This window comes from Mesoplodon densirostris, chromosome X (genome assembly GCF_025265405.1).
Source record: "Mesoplodon densirostris isolate mMesDen1 chromosome X, mMesDen1 primary haplotype, whole genome shotgun sequence".
In the NCBI taxonomy this organism is placed as follows: Eukaryota; Metazoa; Chordata; class Mammalia; order Artiodactyla; family Ziphiidae; genus Mesoplodon; species Mesoplodon densirostris.
The window spans coordinates 121,691,596-121,710,100 of record NC_082681.1 but is presented as its reverse complement, the minus strand read 5'-3'; the positions used below and the strand labels follow the sequence as shown (position 1 = coordinate 121,710,100).

The 18,505-nt window shown below is 43.5% G+C and overlaps 2 protein-coding genes and 1 long non-coding RNA gene across 3 annotated transcripts in view; 1 reads left to right on the top strand and 2 right to left on the bottom strand.

Moving 5' to 3' along the window:
* PDHA1 (pyruvate dehydrogenase E1 subunit alpha 1) overlaps window positions 1-13,744 on the top strand; it is a 36,462-nt gene extending 22,718 nt beyond the window's left edge. The window contains exons 3-12 of the mRNA XM_060087910.1: window positions 1,750-1,809; window positions 2,376-2,549; window positions 3,344-3,470; window positions 4,034-4,125; window positions 4,953-5,045; window positions 5,838-5,993; window positions 6,447-6,518; window positions 8,780-8,847; window positions 10,018-10,126; window positions 10,608-13,744. Coding sequence (XP_059943893.1) covers window positions 1,750-1,809; window positions 2,376-2,549; window positions 3,344-3,470; window positions 4,034-4,125; window positions 4,953-5,045; window positions 5,838-5,993; window positions 6,447-6,518; window positions 8,780-8,847; window positions 10,018-10,126; window positions 10,608-10,772 — 1,116 coding nt within the window. The 3' untranslated portion in view covers window positions 10,773-13,744. The remainder of the gene's footprint in view (window positions 1-1,749; window positions 1,810-2,375; window positions 2,550-3,343; window positions 3,471-4,033; window positions 4,126-4,952; window positions 5,046-5,837; window positions 5,994-6,446; window positions 6,519-8,779; window positions 8,848-10,017; window positions 10,127-10,607) is intronic.
* Window positions 8,816-13,437, bottom strand: LOC132482601 (uncharacterized). The gene is made up of 5 exons (XR_009530928.1): window positions 13,365-13,437; window positions 12,490-12,749; window positions 11,210-11,284; window positions 9,316-9,419; window positions 8,816-8,907 (listed from the first exon to the last, which is right to left on the bottom strand). It is a non-coding gene; the product is annotated as an uncharacterized LOC132482601 (long non-coding RNA).
* The window catches only part of MAP3K15 (mitogen-activated protein kinase kinase kinase 15), a gene marked incomplete at its 5' end in the record, with an annotated part of 93,540 nt that continues 88,564 nt past the window's right edge, over window positions 13,530-18,505 (bottom strand). The window contains 4 exon segments of the mRNA XM_060086559.1: window positions 13,530-13,637; window positions 16,522-16,747; window positions 17,690-17,795; window positions 18,430-18,498. Coding sequence (XP_059942542.1) covers window positions 13,583-13,637; window positions 16,522-16,747; window positions 17,690-17,795; window positions 18,430-18,498 — 456 coding nt within the window.

The following is an 18,505-nucleotide window of genomic DNA, read 5'->3' as shown; positions in this document are numbered from 1 at the left end:
AATCCATTCACATTTAAGGTAATTATTGATCTGTATGTTCCTATGACCGTTTTCTTAATTGTTTTGGGTTTGTTTTTGTAGGTCCTTTTCTTCTCTTGTGTTTCCCAGTTAGAGAAGTTCCTTTAGCATTTGTTGTAGAGCTTGTTTGGTGGTGCTGAATTCTCTTAGCTTTTGCTTGTCTGTAAAGCTTTTGATTTCTCCATCGAATCTGAATGAGATCCTTGCTAGGTAGAGTAATCTTGGTTGTAGGTTCTTCCCTTTCATTACTTTAAGTGTATCATGCCACTCCTTTCTGGCTTGTAGAGTTTCTGCTGAGAAATCAGCTGTTAACCTTATGGGAGTTCCCTTGTATGTTATTTGTCGTTTTTCCCTTGCTGCTTTCAATAATTTTTGTGTTTAATTTTTTCCAATTTGATTACTATGTGTCTTGGCGTGTTTCTCCTTGGGTTTATCCTGTATGAGACTCTGCGCTTCCTGGACTTGGGTGGCTATTTCCTTTCCCATGTTAAGGAGGTTTTCAACTATAATCTCTTCAAATATTTTCTCTGGTCCTTTCACTCTCTCTTCTTCTTCTGGGACCCCTATAATGTGAATGTTGTTGCATTTAATGTTGCCCCAGAGGTCTCTTAGGCTGTCTTCATTTATTTTCATTTTTTTTTCTTTATTCTGTTCCGCAGCAGTGAATTCCACCATGCTGTCTTCCAGGTCACTTATCCGTTCTTCTGTCTCACTCATTCTGCTATTGATTCTTTCTAGTGTAGTCTTCATTTCAGTTATTGTATTGTTCATCTGTTTGTTTGTTCTGTTATTTTTCTAGGTCTTTGTTAAACGTTTCTTGCATCTTCTCAATCTTTGCCTCCATTCTTTTTCCGAGGTCCTGGATCATCTTCACTATCATTATTCTGAATTCTTTTTCTGGAAGGTTGCCTATCTCCACTTCATTTAGTTGTTTTTCTGGGGTTTTATGTTGTTCCTTCATCTGGTACATAGCCCTCTACCTTGTCACCTTTTCTTTCTGTGAATGTGGTTTTTGTTCCACAGGCTGCAGGATTGTAGTTGTTCTTGCTTTTGCTGTCTGCCCTCTTGAGAAGCATTTATTATTTCCAAAAAAAAAAAAAAAAGGAAGGGAGTTGTAGAGAACATCTTCCTTCTGGTGCTGTTCAAATCATAAAACATCCCTCAAATCTTTTGTTTTTTTAAGTCAGGGAGTGCTAAGTATCTTTTCTTTTGTACATTTCTCACTAAGGTGTCTGTCTCATGCTTTGTGTAGTTTAAAATATTTTTCTTATAGTACCGTTTCATAGAGAAGTGAATTGCCTGAAATAGGAGTTGAATCCTAGTTTTCTTTGAAGAATAATTCTGAAAGTAAAGCATTAGCTTGCTCAACGTATGTGGTTATGACTAAGAATAGCATAAACATACCCCACAGATTATCTAGTCTCTTCAGTTTGGCCATTAACTTCATTATATTTTCACTGTAATTTCTTTGAAAACAAAGGGACTAAATAGACGGGTTTCTGCAGTTTGCCTTTAGATGGGGGTACAATCATGTTTCATTGGCCAAAGCATGGATTCATTTTGGAGGACAAGATCCCAACACAGTGAACAGAATGGAAGATAAGCCCATGAATGTGTTAGGGCTCTTAGAGTTCTAGGACTGCATCCTGATAACTGATTAATAAGAATAATAACTCAAAAATAACCGACAGTAAAAAGCACTAATATACTTGTATATTTTGATTTTTCAAGGCAAGCAGAGTGCTGGTGGCATCCCGTAATTTTGCAAATGATGCTACATTTGAAATTAAGGTAAGAGGTGTTTTGCTTCGTGTTAAATTTTTTTCCACAGGTACACTTTGATATATCGTTTTACCTTTGCAGTAGAGCATTTTGATATTCATGCTTTTCACCATTTTATTCCAAATGTTCTAGAATCGAAGATTCAGAGAAGTTAGCCAAAATTAGAATTTACTCCTTTTATGTAGCAGGTTTTTGGTAGTTTGGAGCAGGAGAGGAAGCTAAAAAAATTAAAGAACTACTCTAAGACTTAAAATGTGATTTGGTAACATGTTTGAATAAGAAGATTCTTAGAATGCTTCTTTGAAAGTTTGTCTTTCAACCTATAACTCAGTTGACTTCTAGGGGTTTTCAGTGAAAGTCATCTTAGAAAGATTTCCTTCCTCCAAAACCCCATCTCATTGCACAGTTTTATGAAGGAATCAGAAGCAGTATGCAGCATTTCTGATGTGCTCGTGTGCTGGTTTTCAAGTTCAGTATTTGCTGGTTTTCGATTTAAATATTTCAAGTTAGATCTTAGAATGGGTTGGCTGTGTTTACATTGTAGTGACAGAGATAACTGTCTGATTCCATTTCAGAAATGTGATCTTCACCGGCTGGAAGAGGGCCCTCCTGTCACTACGGTGCTCACCAGGGAGGATGGGCTCAAATACTACAGAATGATGCAGACTGTTCGTCGAATGGAGTTAAAAGCAGATCAGCTATATAAACAGAAAATTATTCGTGGTTTCTGTCACCTGTGTGATGGTCAGGTGGGTGGTAGTTTTGTAATCAAGCTGTGTTACTTAGGAATTGAAGTATGGTGTGCGTTTATTGGCTTTTACCCTGCTTTATCTGCCTGAAGGATTTGAGGCTGGTATTTTAGAATAAAAATGAGAATGCTGAGACCTGCTAGGAAGCTTATGCTAAAGAATTTACTCATGTATCATATTGCTGACTTCCTGTGCCATTACAGCATTATGATCACCTGTACTGAGTATACTTTTGGGCGAAGGGTTTTTGTTTTGTTTTTTGTTTTGTAGGTTTAGGCCAAGGTTTACAAAATCAGATGCCTACCAGGGACCAGTTAGGTAGAATACATGAGTGAAGGCTGCCAGCTATATGAAGAATCGAGAATGGTGACAGGGACTAGTGGTGAAGTGGAGCAGACAGGCCCCACCCGCAGGGGTAGTCATAACTGGCTGGTCGTCCAGCCAGTTGGTGCCATGTGGAAATATGGGGCTAATGCTTCCTGTTGCTGATGTCTTCGAGAGAAGACAGACGTCTCCATTTTCATGTGAAATTCCCCAATATTTTAATGTTCACATTTGATTCAGGATTTTTACAAATCACCATACAGGCTTAAAAGAAACAACGTATCTGTGGATTGCCAGTTTATGGCTCTGGCTTGGGCCTTACCCTCTGTTCTGTTTCTGGTGAAAAATAGAGGTACTTGTTATTAATGAAGAGCTCTACTGGGCCAAATGTTTCATAATAGTCTAGGGAACCTTTTAACTAGAGAGATGTGTACTGTACTGACTCACTGCCGCTTCTTCTTTGAATGCAGGAAGCTTGTTGTGTGGGCCTGGAGGCCGGCATAAACCCCACAGACCATCTGATCACAGCGTATCGGGCTCATGGCTTTACGTTTACTCGTGGGCTTTCTGTCCGAGCAATTCTCGCAGAGCTTACAGGTTTGCTATTAATTTACAAAAAGGGGAAATCAAAAAAACCTCTCCCTTTTGGTGCTCTGGTACCTCTATTGTGCTTTTGGGTAAACTGACCATTTTTGAGGTTATCTGGCCTCTCAGGTAAAAGGTCATCTCTATAAAATCAGAATAGTGTTTATCACTCAAGCATGCCAATAGAAATGTAGCAGAGAAAGTAAATTGACTGTAAGTATTTCATTGGGTAGAAATTAAATTCTAGGTATCTTCTCAGCAGTCCCCTTGTCCCCCTTGAATCTTATACCAGTGTAGGAGAAATCAGGTGTTTGTAACGGGACAAAAAAAAAAAAGTCTAGGGTACCATACTAACATCTGAAGAAAACTCAGTGATTAGAGAGCTGAAAAAGTTGGAAAGGTCAAGGACATGGGACTGGTCTGACCTTCATTATAAAAGGGCCAGGGTGCTTATGTAGTTGAATCGGTTTCTGAGTTCTAATGGTTGAGCCTCTACATAAATACTCAGGGTGTGTTTTTGTTTGTTTTATATATTTGGTTTTTGATGTGTCATGTTTGTGTGGTGCCACTTCTAGGACGAAGAGGAGGTTGTGCTAAAGGAAAAGGAGGATCAATGCATATGTACGCCAAGAACTTCTACGGGGGCAATGGCATCGTGGGAGCTCAGGTAGTTGAGGACTAGGATTGTATGATGTTCTGGATTTGGCCCTGGCCCACATCTGTGCAATGTTTTGTACCCCCGAGAACTTCCCTCTGAAGTACTTCAGTACTTGGGGGGCACGGTGTGCTTTCAATGACCTCTTGCTTCATACTCTATCATTTGATCATTTAATACATAGATTTGGACAGTGATTTAAAATGTTTCCTGTGAGGTATTTGTTATGTTTTATAAGTAAGCAAGAGCCTCTAGCAGTAGAACTATACCTTTGCCGTTTAGTTGGTCTTTAAGTGCTTTGTCACATCCTCTCGGGCACACCTCTCTCCCTGCTGGAGACAGTGCTGGCTGGTACCAGGCCAGGAGAAGCAGGTGGTCAGGATCTTAAGGGCCTAGTTTGAATCTAAAGCCAGCTTCTGTGGTTATGCCGTCCTCCTTGTTCTCATCAGTTAGTAGATAATGAACAAGTAACAGCAGAAGATCATATCTAGATTGTTCGGTTTACTTTCTAATATATTAAGGTTCTAGCATCTGGGTTATTTTGTTTGTTTTTGGTATTTTTTTAAATCCTTGGTTTCTTTTTTTGGCCTTTTAGGATTAGCAGTTGAATCTCTGAATGCATAAATGTTATTGCTAAATGGTTGACTACGATAGTAGTTATTTGTGTTACTTTGCCAGTTTGTTTACAATATTAGGGGTAGGGTAAGCAGAGACAGGGTTGGGGTACGGACAGTGTCGCTTCTATCTCACATTCTGGTCAGAGTTAACATTCAGAGCATTAACTTCTTCCCTCACAGAAATCTGTGGTTCCTTTCTTGGTTGTCCTTACTTAATACTAGGTGCCCCTGGGAGCTGGGATTGCTCTGGCCTGTAAGTATAACGGAAAAGATGAAATCTGTTTGACTTTGTATGGTGATGGCGCTGCTAATCAGGTGAGTATGTGTCTCTTAACTTTCCAATAATGATTATAGTTTTATGTCCAAAGTGTTGAACATTCATAGTTCAGTTTGTGGCGAAGTAGTATATTGCTTACTAGTTAAAATGGCCATTTACATGGCAAGCTAAACTTTGGTTTCGTGGCCACATTAGAGGTTTACCTCCCGGCATTGTTTCATGAGCACTGTATATAGGTGTACATTTTAATGTACATTTTAATCCTTGGCAAACCAGTTCTTAAACCAGTACTGTAATGTACAGATTCATTCTCCTGAATGCCAAGGCACTGTCAGACCCCTCATAGTTTCTGAGCCCTGACTCTTTTTGCTCTTCTCTCGTGGTCTGAGTAATCAGCAGTCCGTGGCTGACACCCTGCGAGGCCCTGCTCTGGATGCTGATTCTCAGACACTGGTTCACTCTGGTTATCCAGAGGGTCCCATAGAATTTATAATGAAGCACAAAACTAGGCAGCTGTAGTCCATTCTTACATGTCGATCTTTTCCCGTTGTGTTCTCCGCTGCTGCCTTGGCCCTACAGAAGCAAGTAGTAGTACTTGGTTTGTCACTTCCTTAGCGGCAAAAGAGGTGATGGGTTTGCTGTGCCGTGCCCGCCCGCCCTCCCCCCCCGGCCAGTGCACACACTCCTTTGCTTCAGAAGCTTAGTTGTGGGTGAGGCGTTTCATCCTATGAAAGCTTTCTCTGCTGGGTAGAGCAGCAGCTGTTGTGGATGATGAAGTCTAGAGAAAAACAGCAAAATGAAACCACTTGAACTTTTATACATACTTCCAGGGTCAGATATTCGAAGCTTACAATATGGCAGCTTTGTGGAAATTGCCTTGTATTTTCATCTGTGAGAATAACCGCTATGGGATGGGAACATCTGTGGAGAGAGCAGCAGCCAGCACTGATTACTACAAGAGAGGCGACTTCATTCCTGGGCTGAGGGTAAGGACACCTGTTGTAGAGCTGGAGCTACACCCTCAGGGCCTGATGCCTGGGTGCCCTTGAAAATCTGAGAGAGATCAAAGAGTTCTGTTTTCTTAGTGGATGAACAGGTCATGTAAGATGAAAATGGTTTTGGGCAGTTGGATTTATGCTCTGCCCCTTTTTATTTTTAAAATTTTATTGAGGGCTTCCCTGGTGGCGCAGTGCTTGGGAGTCTGCCTGCCAATGCAGGGGACGCAGGTTCGTGCCCCGGTCCGGGAAGATCCCACATGCCGCGGAGCGCCTGGGCCCGTGAGCCATGGCCACTGAGCCTGCGTGTCCAGAGCCTGCGCTCCGCAGCGGGAGAGGCCACAACAGTGAGAGGCCCTCGTACTGCAAAAGAAAGAAAAAAAATTTTATTCAAGTATAGTTAATTTACAATGTTGTGTTTAATCTTTCCCATTTTATTAATAGGTAGATGGAATGGATATCCTGTGTGTCCGGGAGGCCACAAGATTCGCAGCTGCCTATTGTAGATCTGGAAAGGTAAGATTTTTCTTGTAGGCCTCTAGGCTGGAGATTTCTAATGACATTTATCTGTCTTAAAGTTAAAAGAATGCCCCCTGTGTCTGTTGTAGCAATTTAGCAGTAGCTGCTAATTGAGGTGTAAAAGATAGAAGCAGGGTCCAGTTAAGCGAATCGGGTCCCTTTGTAAATAACATGGTCTTGATAGCTCCCGTCTTGGGAAACATTCCATGTTAGCCCCATTTGGGGTAAATCTTCCCTTCCAGTGCTCCCTCAGCATTCTGCCTCTGTCTTCATTGTGACAATCTGTTTTGCCTTTTGGTTTGCTTAATTATGTGCTTCTAACTCCCACCACCCCATCAATCGTAAGCCCCTTGAGTGAACAGACTGGGGACTCCTGCAGTGCCCTGCACAGAACTTTGCAATATAGGCATCCAGTATAAGTTTGTCTTCTATAAATTAAATAATATGTTTAAATTATGTAGTCTTAGTCTTGCTGTTTCAGTCCTAAGAATCTTGACCCTTCCAGTTATAGCAGTGGAGGGAGAAGGGAACAGTGAGATTGGCCTAAAAAGAGGCTTACATGCCACCTGAGCTGGTGGAAAGATGTTCTTCTCCCTAAATCAGTGTTCCACAGCCCAGAAAGCAGGCCCCTGAGGTACGTTTCAGTGACTTCCCCCACGTACGTGTTTGGGCAGTAGTGCAAATAAGATTTGGCTGGCAGGGATGAAAATGGAAGAGAGGGTGAATGAAGAGGGGAGGGAGCTGTAGAACGGTTGAAAAAGAAAAAAATGAGATGACTGAGATGGAGATGGCAGGTTGGTGGCAGTGGGTTCAGTGGTCTGTATCAGGACTCTGAGACTAGGGGTCCATGCCCTGGGTGGCGGGTATCATCCCCCTCTCTCCCAGTTCCTGAAAGAATATGTGGCGTCCAACAGTATGTGGAAACAGGATCAGTAGTTTGTAGTGTGTTGACTTTCTCAGCCTGACCAAAGCCTGATCTTGGAATTAGGGGAGGGTCTGGAAAAACTCCTTTAAAATCACCATCCCCTTAGCCTAACCAGCCGTGCTTCCAAATGGCTACGGGATGATGAACAATCAATAGGTGACAGTTACTGAGAGATGATCTGTCAGGCAATGTGCTAAGCACTTAGGTATTACCTTTTTTTGATCGGCACAACTCTGAGCTGGGTTAATTACTGTTTTGTAGATGAGGAAACTGAGGTATGTAGCTACCATACAGTACAGCCAGAACTGAAACCCAAGCACTTGGATTCCATCCCCCGCCCTCTTTTAACTACTACACCAAACTGCCCAAGGATCCTAGATCCACCCCATCCCCTCTGTTCAAAGTTGTCTTCTAAAAGGGGGCTGGGGCTTCCCTGGTGGTGCAGTGGTTGAGAGTCCGCCTGCCGATGCAGGGGACACGGGTTCGTGCCCCGGTCTGGGAAGATCCCACATGCCGCGGAGCGACTAAGCCCGTGTGCCATGGCCACTGAGCCTGCGCATCCAGAGGCTGTGCTCTGCAACGGGAGAGGCCACAACAGTGAGAGGCCCGCGTACCGCAAAAAAAATAAAAAAATAAAAAAAAATGAAAGGGGGCTGGTATAGCCTGAGCAAGCTACCTCGTGGTAGCCGGGATCTCCCAGTCGCAGGATCAGCACCTGTCCCCTTTGTTACACACTAGCCCCACATCTCTGTCAAGCAGGATTGGTTGCTGTCCCCTACGAAACACTGCATGAAATGGGTGTCATAGAAATTCACCTATCCAGCCTCTCTTCATGTGTGCTGGGAAGTGGAGAAGGATGAGAGGACTAGAGGTTTGCCTTTCATCTTATGTTGTTAAGGTTTATGTTAATGTTTTTCTCTAGCCTTGAGCAGAATGCTTATAGATGATTTCTCCTGTGACTGGGGGGGTGGGGGTGGAAAGACTAGCATATTGACCCTGAAGATTAGGCTTTTCTTCATTAAATCTATGCTGTGCTTAAAGAATTATGTATCAAATGCAATTCTGGTAAAATAGAACCCAGTCACATTACATAAAGAATTGTCCGCCTTTTTGATTCAAAATATGCTGCGGGGGGTGGCTTTTATTAATAAGTACCTGTTAAAAATAAGGAGGATGAAACATACAATAAATAGGTAATAGAAATGAGAAGAGAGAGTCAACTAAGAAGAAATTCTTAACAACTCAGATCTGATGAAGGTATTTGATCCTGAAAGGACGTACCTTTGAGGCTGTGGCCGTTGTTTCACCTAACCTCCACTGGGTTCTGTTTTAGGGGCCCATACTGATGGAGCTGCAGACTTACCGTTACCATGGACACAGCATGAGTGATCCTGGAGTCAGGTATGGTCATGGGAAAACTGAGTGTGGTGTCGTTAGTGGATGGGCTTTGAATGGTGCTACCTGGATGAAAAAGCAAAGCATTTCAGTGTTTGTTTGCTTTTGAAGCCAGACACCAGTTGGCCTCATGCATTGATTTAGTAGTTAGTCTGAGCCTGTAAGCCATGTCTTCCAATAAATTGGTTCCAATATAGAAAGCATTCTGAAAATTCCTAGTTATCTAGTGTGTGTACATGCTAGTTAGCATGAGCACCAAGAAGAAAACAACTGTAGAGAGGAATTGTTGCATAATACAGGACTGATGGTAGAGTAGTGTACTTGGGGGCATTTACCTTTTGTAGGCATTACCCCAGATTCTCTCATGGCATATTCCTCTTCTGGCTGGTATGGAGCAAGACCAAGTAGTAGCACATGGGATATTCCATATGTTGAAATAAATCAGTCAAAAAAAAAAAAAAGGAGTTTTGTCACCTGGTAACGCTGGCAGGTAATGCTGCAGTCCCGGAGTGTGGCATAATTAAGAGTAGATTTAGTCAAAGTAAGCCGTAATAAGTCTTTGAGTGTAGAATGAAGGTCTAAGGGAAAATGATACGAAGAGCAACTTACATGGAAGAAAGCACTTGGTGTAATTCTGTTCTTAAAAACATGGTAGAGCCTTTCTTTGCTTTTAGTGTTATTTCAAATGCTGTAGGGCAAGGGTCAATTGTACAATCAAGAATTGGAAAACCACCTCTCCAGGTTTTTGCCAGCCACACTGCTCTGCGGTCTTAAGGGAGAAAGGCAAAAGGCACATGTTTTCCGTGCTTAGCCTTCTGCTGCCTCAAAGGTTAGAGCTGTCACCACAGAAAACCATCCCCCCTGCCTCCACCACTACCTTCACGCCCTACCTCTAGATCAAAGCAGCAAATAGAAACTTGGCCCCTGTTGTCAGAATGCCAGAGAAGCCAGGTGAATTGCCATTGTAGAGTTTTCTATAAAGACAGAGCAGCTCTTCCTTACAGAATGGTAGGATGAGTTCTTGTATTTTGAAAGTATGTAATTCTGCCCTTCCCACGGTGACATAAGTACTGACGTGCTCCTTCATCTCAGAAACAGACTGCTGTGTTTCCCAGGCTGTCTTTGCTGTGCCGGCACTGTTCTTATCTACTTGTAACTCTGTTTCCCTCCCTCTAGTTACCGTACACGAGAAGAAATTCAGGAAGTTAGAAGTAAGAGTGACCCTATCATGCTTCTCAAGGATAGGATGGTGAACAGCAATCTTGCCAGTGTTGAAGAACTAAAGGTACAGTGACTCTTGATGGTTTAAAAGTCTGCCTTTGAAGGTTGGCTCTCCTTTTTGAGCAGTTTTTCTCTACACAAGAAGCTGCCACTCCTAGGTAATAAACTAGGTAAGTAAATGGGAAAGTACATATTGTATTGGTTTGGCCATACCCGAACGAACTTTTTGGCCAACGCAATATTTTTCACGGGACATTAAACTCCACCATCACAGTTCTTCTTTCCTAAAAATATACTGTAGATTTTTAATTCATAAATGTTCCCTCGCCAGGGTATATGTCTTAAATGTTGGTATCTGTCCTCCAGAATCCTCCTTCGTGGATCGTTGTGTCATTTTTAAAATGACATTTTCAATAATAATAGGTATACTTCCAGTACTAGTAGAAGAGTTAACAACTAGCAACAGGTTCCCAGTAGAACAAATTGGTACCTAAGCTGCTGTCTATTCAAAACATCTCTTGAACTGTAATCTGATTAATTTTTAGGAAATTGATGTTGAAGTGAGGAAAGAAATTGAGGATGCTGCCCAGTTTGCTACAGCTGATCCTGAACCACCTTTGGAAGAACTCGGCTATCACATCTACTGCAGTGATCTGCCTTTTGAAGTCCGGGGTGCAAACCAGTGGATCAAGTATAAGTCCATCAGCTAATGCGAGATGGTTACACCTTCAGTGGGCTATTCAGCAGCAACTGTAAGGAATGCTTTGGGTTCTCAACTGTGTTAAGGAGGAAGAAAACCCATAGAAAGAAAGTGTAGATGTAGATAGATAGATAGTGTAATTGCATGTGGTTTGTACAGTGTTGCATTAAAAGATATAATGTGTTTTAATGTTACAGCTTAAGGATAGTATGGATCTTATAAAGGTTATTTAGTTATGTAGGTTGAAAATAGGTAATAAGAGTTTGCTTAACCCTCCTTCAAATTACTTCTTTAAAATAGTTCTATTTGGTTTAGTTGTATTACTAGTTTAACAAATACTTTCTTAGTTACTAAAAGGAAAACAATTCCTTATATGCCTGTCCAACTCTGCCACCTTTTTGTGGGGCGAGATCATGGTCCTGTCCCTCCCAGTGCCCAGCAGCTTACCTGGTGTGCACACACGCCCCCATTCGTGTGCATGTCGGTGCTGAAGCCTGTTCACACTGAACCATCATTTCTCTCCTTAATAAAACACAATATTTATTATAACCAGGCAGGGGTGGAGGGACAATTCGATTTTTAAATAAGACGACTTCATTTTAAAGCCAAATAACTTAGTTTTCTCCATTTATACATGCAGTATAAATGTGAAGCTATTTTCTTAATAGTTTTCTATTTACATTCATATCAAACACTAAATACAAGGCATATTCTTGTCAATTTTATCTTTTTTAAAAAAATTAGTTTCTGCGTTATAACAAAGTGAATCAGTCATACGTATACATCTGTTCCCCCATCCTTTCCTTCTTGCGTCTCCCTCCCTCCCACCCTCCAGGCGGTCACAAAGCACCGAGCTGATCTCCCTGTGCTCTGCGGCTGCTTCCCACTATCTATCTACCTTACGTTTGGTAGTGTATATATGTCCATGCCTCTCTCTCGCTTTGTCACAGCTTACCCTTCCCCCCTCCCCATATCCTCAAGTCGGTCTGTGTCTTTATTCCCGTTTTACCCCTAGGTTCTTCATGACATTTTTTTCCTTCAATTCCATATATATGTGTTAGCATATGGTATTTGTTTTTCTCTTTCTGAGTTACTTCACCCTGTATGACGGACTCTAGGTCTATCCACCTCATTACAAATAGCTCAGTTTCGTTTCTTTTTATGGCTGAGTAATACTCCATTGTATATATGTGCCACATCTTCTTTATCCATTCATCCGATGATGGACACTTAGGTTGTTTCCATCTCTGCGCTATTGTGAATGGAGCTGCAGTGAGCATTTTGGTACATGTCTCTTTTTGAATTATGGTTTTCTCAGCAATTTTATCTTTCTTGAATTTTAAGTGCAATTCCAGTTAATAGTAATGTATGGAATGTATAATCTAAAACAGTGATTCCCAGCCTTTTTGTTACTTTCAACACCTGTTGTTTCACCTTTCCATAAATTAAAATTCATTTTTAAGGGCTTCCCTGGTGGTGCTATGGTTGAGAGTCCGCCTGCCGATGCAGGGGACACGGGTTCATGCCCCAGTCCAGGAAGATCCCACATGCCGCGGAGCGGCTGGGCCTCTGAGCCATGGCCACGGAGCCTGTGCTCCGCAACGGGAGAGGCCTGCGTACCGCCCAAAAAAAAAAAAAAAATTCATTTTTAAGGATTCCCTAATACTCTGGGATGTCAAGACCAGGTTTTACAATCAGTTTTCACAATACATACAAGTTCTACTCACCTTGAAAACATGTTGGTAAATAAAAGGTTAAAATTTTTTCCATAATTCTTCAGAACTTCAGTTTCTTAAATTGTTCATTGAACGAGTGGTGTTTTCCTTGTGTAAGTGCAGCAGAATTCGTGTGTATGTTGTCTGCTCTTTGCTCCCTCCGTCCCCTGGCTTAGCTGATTGATTAAGCCTCATCTTGGGTTGCCGGGGCCCCCTGAGCCTGTCTTCTGTACTGGGAGTCTGCAGTCCAGAGCCTGCAGAGGAGACCAGCACTACGAAACAAACAGGAGTCTTCTTTAGAGAGTCGTAAGAGAAGACAACTTCAAAGCAACACGGCAGAATACTTCTTTAGGAGCCCTTATGGCAAAAGCTATAGTATATCCTTCCAGACTTGGCTAGTCTTAAAAATGCAGTCCCTAACTTGAAAACTTGACTAAAATAGGAATATGTTGCCTTAGTAGGAGCGGGGCATGGCCTGAGAGGGACTGTACAGGAATGCTGCTGCATCTGTGCAGAGCAGGCTATTTAAGATGACGTGGGGATGAGAAGGCAGGGTGCAAGTTAAAGAAAGAAGGGTTTGGGTGTAGCCCACTGGCATCTCGTCTCTCTCTTCACTCCACTCCCAGCCAGGCCCGTCTCTTGACTTTTTCTACTGGGCCTTTAGCTTCTGCCCCCTCTCAGCTTTTCCCCAACTTTAACCTTGAAAAACTCCGGAGTTTGGAGTGAGGTTGGTAGTTTTTTTTCTGACTGAGCCATAGAAAAGGGAGTTAACGCTAATGAAGGGGGGAAAGTTACCAGCACTTTGTTTTCTACTGCTTTACTTAAAAGCCTAATTACACCAAAAAAGTCATTTTCTGTTCCAGAAAGTGTTTTGAGGCTATTCTTACCGTAGTCTGAGGTACCTTAGGTCTTCCTTAGTGATATCATTAAGAATATCAGAAAGTGTATAACCTTCCTCAAGAATCTGAAACAAAGATCAAATACATTTAGAGCTAAGCAGCTCTGTAATGATAGCACAGGAATGGTTTGTTGGGTTGTAAGTTTACCTTTTCAATTGTTTTCGTATCTGCTCCTTGCAGTTGCAACCAACCAGTCGACAAGCTCTTTATCTGTTCTCTGCCCATAAGACTGAGGAGGGGACGCTGAGTTCTCTGTATTCTCTGTAATGATTAGAAATTTATGTTGTATACTGATGTGTAATAGCAAAACTCTTCAAGTAACAAGTTGGATGAAATAAAGTATTCCAGAAGGTGATGTGAAAGGGAAATGGATTAAACCTGGCTCAGCTGCTCTGCTACACACTGTGCAACAGTCCATAGTCCTTGGAGTCACTTTCCAGAGATTAAAAATGTTCCTTACCTGTGATACCTTTAATATATCAAACTTCAAACTAATTATCTCCTACTTTAAATGTGTATTCCCATCTTTAAAATGCCTTTTCTAAGGAATCATATCCCTAACTGCACTGGAATTCAAATGGGGAAACAGGTTTTATGAGATTTGGCCTCACAGCTTATCCATTCCACATTCCAAGAGGCAGCTGTACCCCTTTTGGGCACCAAATGCATAAGGCTGGTTGACTGAGGTATAATTTATGCCGTAAACCACCCTTTTTAGGTATGCAGTGCTAAAAACTTTGACACGCAGAGTCAAGTAGCCACCACCACAATCAAGATAGATTTCTATCATGCCAGAACATTCTCGTGGCCTTTTATCATCAGTCCCCCCCCCCCGTTCTATTTTCTGTCCCTGTAGTTTTGCCTTTAATATTCTATAAATGTTCTACATTTATGGAATCATAATACGTAGCCTTTTGAATCTGGCTTCTCTCACTTGCATAATGCATTTGCGATTCATCTGGTTTTGAATGTACCGGTAGTTCCTTTTTATTATTGACCAGTATTCCGGAATCTACTGGAGTACTTACTGGTCTGATCGAGAATAATCTCAACTGTTGCAAGGCTGACTAGAATACTAGCCAGATTTTGAATGGTCTCACACACACATAAGTTAGAGCAAGTGGAAAATCACTCACCATTAGATTTGAATTGTAACTGCAGGTGATACAATTCTTGAGTTTTCTGTTCTGGGGTTTGCCGTAGAAGATTCTGGTACTCTCTTTTTAAACTAGGTGTTCCAACTCTCTTTTTTTTTTTTTTTTTTTTTTCTTTTTGCGGTATGCGGGCCTCTCACTGCTGTGGCCTCTCCCGTTGCGGAGCACAGGCTCCGGACGCGCAGGCCCAGCGGCCATGGCTCACGGGCCCAGCCGCTCCGCGGCATATGGGATCCTCCCAGACCGGGGCACGAACCCGTATCCCCTGCATCGGCAGGCGGACTCTTAACCACTGCGCCACCAGGGAGGCCCCCAACTCTCTTTTTAAACTAGGTGTTCCAAAAGTCTGGTTTAAAAAACAAAGCCATCCTCCAGAGAGAGCCTAATACCATTCAATTCAAACATTTGTTGAACAGAGGTTTAAAAATAAAATGGCACAATCCCAATGGTCAGTCTAGTTTCTTCAAAGTTGTGTGATCAGGTTTCAGCCTGTACATGGGCACCTTTCTTGTGCTTCCTCCCCTTGTAAACAAAGACCAACACTCAGGGCGTGGGTATATTTTGCCTCAGAATGTATCATGAACCAAAAGATAACCTCATGGTGATCAGTAGAACTCGGCCAACTTGTCTCCCCTAAGTCAGGTCAAGTCGCTGAAACTAGTGGTCAGGCCCTTCCCTCCTCACCGGAGAGTAAGCCAAGGAGATAGAAGCCCTGCTGCTGTTGGAACAGCTATGGGGAAGGAGGAATTGCAGGAAAGACACTGCTTGGAAGGTGGGAGGGACGCTACTGGGAACACTTACCCAAGGCTGTGCTAAACGCTGCACGGGGCTTGGTCTCACAGACACTACTCAGGACAGATGTGCTACCCTCGTATCACTCAGGGCAAAAGGTGCCTTCCTGCTGTGTCCAACAGCAGCTAAGGCATCTCTGTCCTACAGGGGCAGGCGTGTCTGTAGGAGCTGTCTGTCAGCCATTCGTAGTCAGGTGCTGGCTGCTGTCTTATTACTAATTCTACTGAGATGGAAGATAACAAGATTGACCCTGGAAAGGAATAACCTTTGAACCCATATATAACATTGTATGAATTTGGTGATTATAAACCTTACCAGAAACACATGTTTAAAGGTGCTAAGCACTACTATCAACTTTCACATGCGTCGTTTTTTCAAAACTTAAAGTTTTGCCACCACTACCACTTAATTAAAACTCTGGGCCTTTCTAAAAAGAAATGATCAGATCTGCCTAAAATTAAACTTCAGAGATCCCCAGGGGTGTATACAACTTTTCTTCCAAAATAGGTACGCCTGACACCGTTTGTCCCCGTTCAATTTTAGCATTCCCAATGACCACTGGGCAACAAGGCATCATTTGGAACCAGTACTGACTAGTTTGCTAAGCCCACTGACGACGTGGTTCCCCAGCGCAAATGGGAATCTTTTTGTTCATTTAACAAATATTTTTTGAATACCTACTATGTGCCTGGAAATAAACAAAAGAGCCCAACTCTTGTGGGAACCTCACGGCAGTGCCAGGGTCCGCTGTCTGGGAAGGCTATTCACTAATTCCTGCCTAGGGATCATGGCAAAACACGAGAGATTCAAAGAGGACAGGGCAGACTTCCTTGGGGTCAGGGTTATGGGATACCTGTCCATCGACACAGTGCTAACTGGCCCCCAACTCAGCTACTTCGGCAGGGGCGGGCCGCAGATGTCCCCCCAAGTTGCTGGACCCACACACCATGTCAGGGAACCCATCTCCGTAAAGAGAAAACTCCAAGATATGCTGCCTTTAGTACGGCTTGTGGCAAGGCACTCTACGTCTCTGACTCCTAGCATTAAAACGGAGGCATCCTTCTAGTCCCCCAGTTGAAGCTGAGGATATCTCCTTGTGCGGTTCCTTGGGGGTAAAGATGCTTTTCTGAGACCTGGGTGAGGCACTCGACCACTGAGTTGACCGGCTGGTCCGGGTCATTTGTCCCACCCCTGCCCACCTGTTGGTCTCCTGCCTGAGCTTGCTCAGCTGGAGGCTCAAATGCTGCTGGTGGAGCTGCTGGGGCTGGGCCTCCTGGGCAACTGTTGAAACGGGCCCGCTCCACCCACACGCCGCCTGCGCCTCGCTCCCGCGTGGGTCTGCCGAAACACAGTCCTCTTCCGCCTCATCCATGTCCTTATCCACTCCTTCGGTCTCTGAGGCAGCCTCAAAGTGGGCTTGGAGCTCTGCGGAATCACGGAAGAAAAGGACCACGGTTCAACAAGGCCAGGGCTTGGTGTAGCTTATGTCCCGGGCCAGCAAACGTGGCTGTTCAGAGGCCGGCCAGGCCAACGCGACGTTCCATCAGGGTACTGCTGACTTTATAAAACGGAGGGGAGACTATTTCACTTAGCTCTACAGTGAAAAGATGGTCCCCACCACTTCACAGATAAGGAAAAAGACTTCAAAGTGTTAGTTAGCCAAGGGCAGTTTTAAAAAGGGACAAGCGGGCTTCCACCCAGGCCCGTGTTTTTACTACAAACACTTTCCTGCTTGGACTGGGGAATAATGAAGTCCTGGGGTTTAACAAGCCACTCCCAGAAGCTGAGCCTGGGCAGAGTGCATTCAGGGGAGCAGGCAGAGGATGACAGGGAGGGAGCAAAGTAATGAGAGGAAGTGGCAGTGTTAACCAAAGCGCTGCATAGCCTCCCTTCCTAGGGAGAAGGCACCGCGGAAGGAGAATCAACTTGGGTATTAAGCTGCTCTAACATTTCAAAAATAGAGCCTATAAAAGCCAAAGATTTCTGTAGCTGCCACATGATGATTCTGAGAGAGGAGACTGAGCCGTTAAATCGTCAACCAACTAGGAGGCGTTGCTGAGCACACAAGATGACGCACTAGGATCCAGGCCATCAGGCTTCGTGCTCCTTTGAGATCCTGAGTTTAGTCTACCTGCGGTGCGTGCTCCTCAGTTATGCCTGGGGGCATGTAAAAATACATCACCAGGAGATGTTCTGAGAATCCCAGAATCTTGGCCCTAAAGGGGTCCGTAACATCATTTACTTAATTGCAGGGACATACATACCCAAGATGGGAAAGGGAAAGCAACAACTGGTGAATACAGAGGACCTGTCTGACCTTTTCCATAGCCACCTGAAGTTGACCTTGACCGAAAAGAGGGCCCTTACCTGGGATGAGGATGGTGACTGCAGCCTGCACCGCTCGACGGATGATGTTGTCCATCACAAACATCCAGTGGGGCCTAATTAAGTGGTTCCTCAAAATTTTATTTACCTACAAATCACAAAAATCCAGATTTCTGGTCCACTGTACTTTTAAGAAATAGTTCTTACTAATTCGAATTTGCTTCTACTCTGAGATAAAGGGTTAACCATGCTGCCCTGAGTTTCTACCTGACTTATGTTTCTTCTGGACTGAGTCTTCCTTTAAGCTGACTCCAAGTCACATGGGGGTCTAGGGGACAGGTACAGAGATCGGAGCTACCGCATGGGCCTCTTCATTGTTTATTCAACGAACATTTATGAGGCATCTATGAAACCTCAAGCTCTGTGTTGGGGACTTGAGACACAAAGCTAAACCAGACATGATCTTGGGCCTGGAGCAACTCACACCTGTTTGGGCAGACACATAAGCTTAAACCCCACACCTACCCAGCTGGCAGATGCCACTCGTTCCCAAATCCTGTACTCCTGCTCTCCGTGGCCATAAGGCAATCAGACCAGTCACTTGTACACACATATTCAGTGTTTAGAAAACTGCTGACACTCGGGATTCAGGCGTAAACAGGTGAGAAGAAATGGAGACTACGGGAGATGATGGTAATCGAACTCCACGGTCTTGGCTGTGAGCCACTTCAGTGGGCTTCCTACCTTCTGGCATGTTCTCTAAGGCCAAATGGAGCACTTACAGCATCCTGAAATCCAAAGAGTACCAGATGAATCTGTTTGTTGGACGAGCTGTCAAAGTCCAGGTCCACCTTTAGC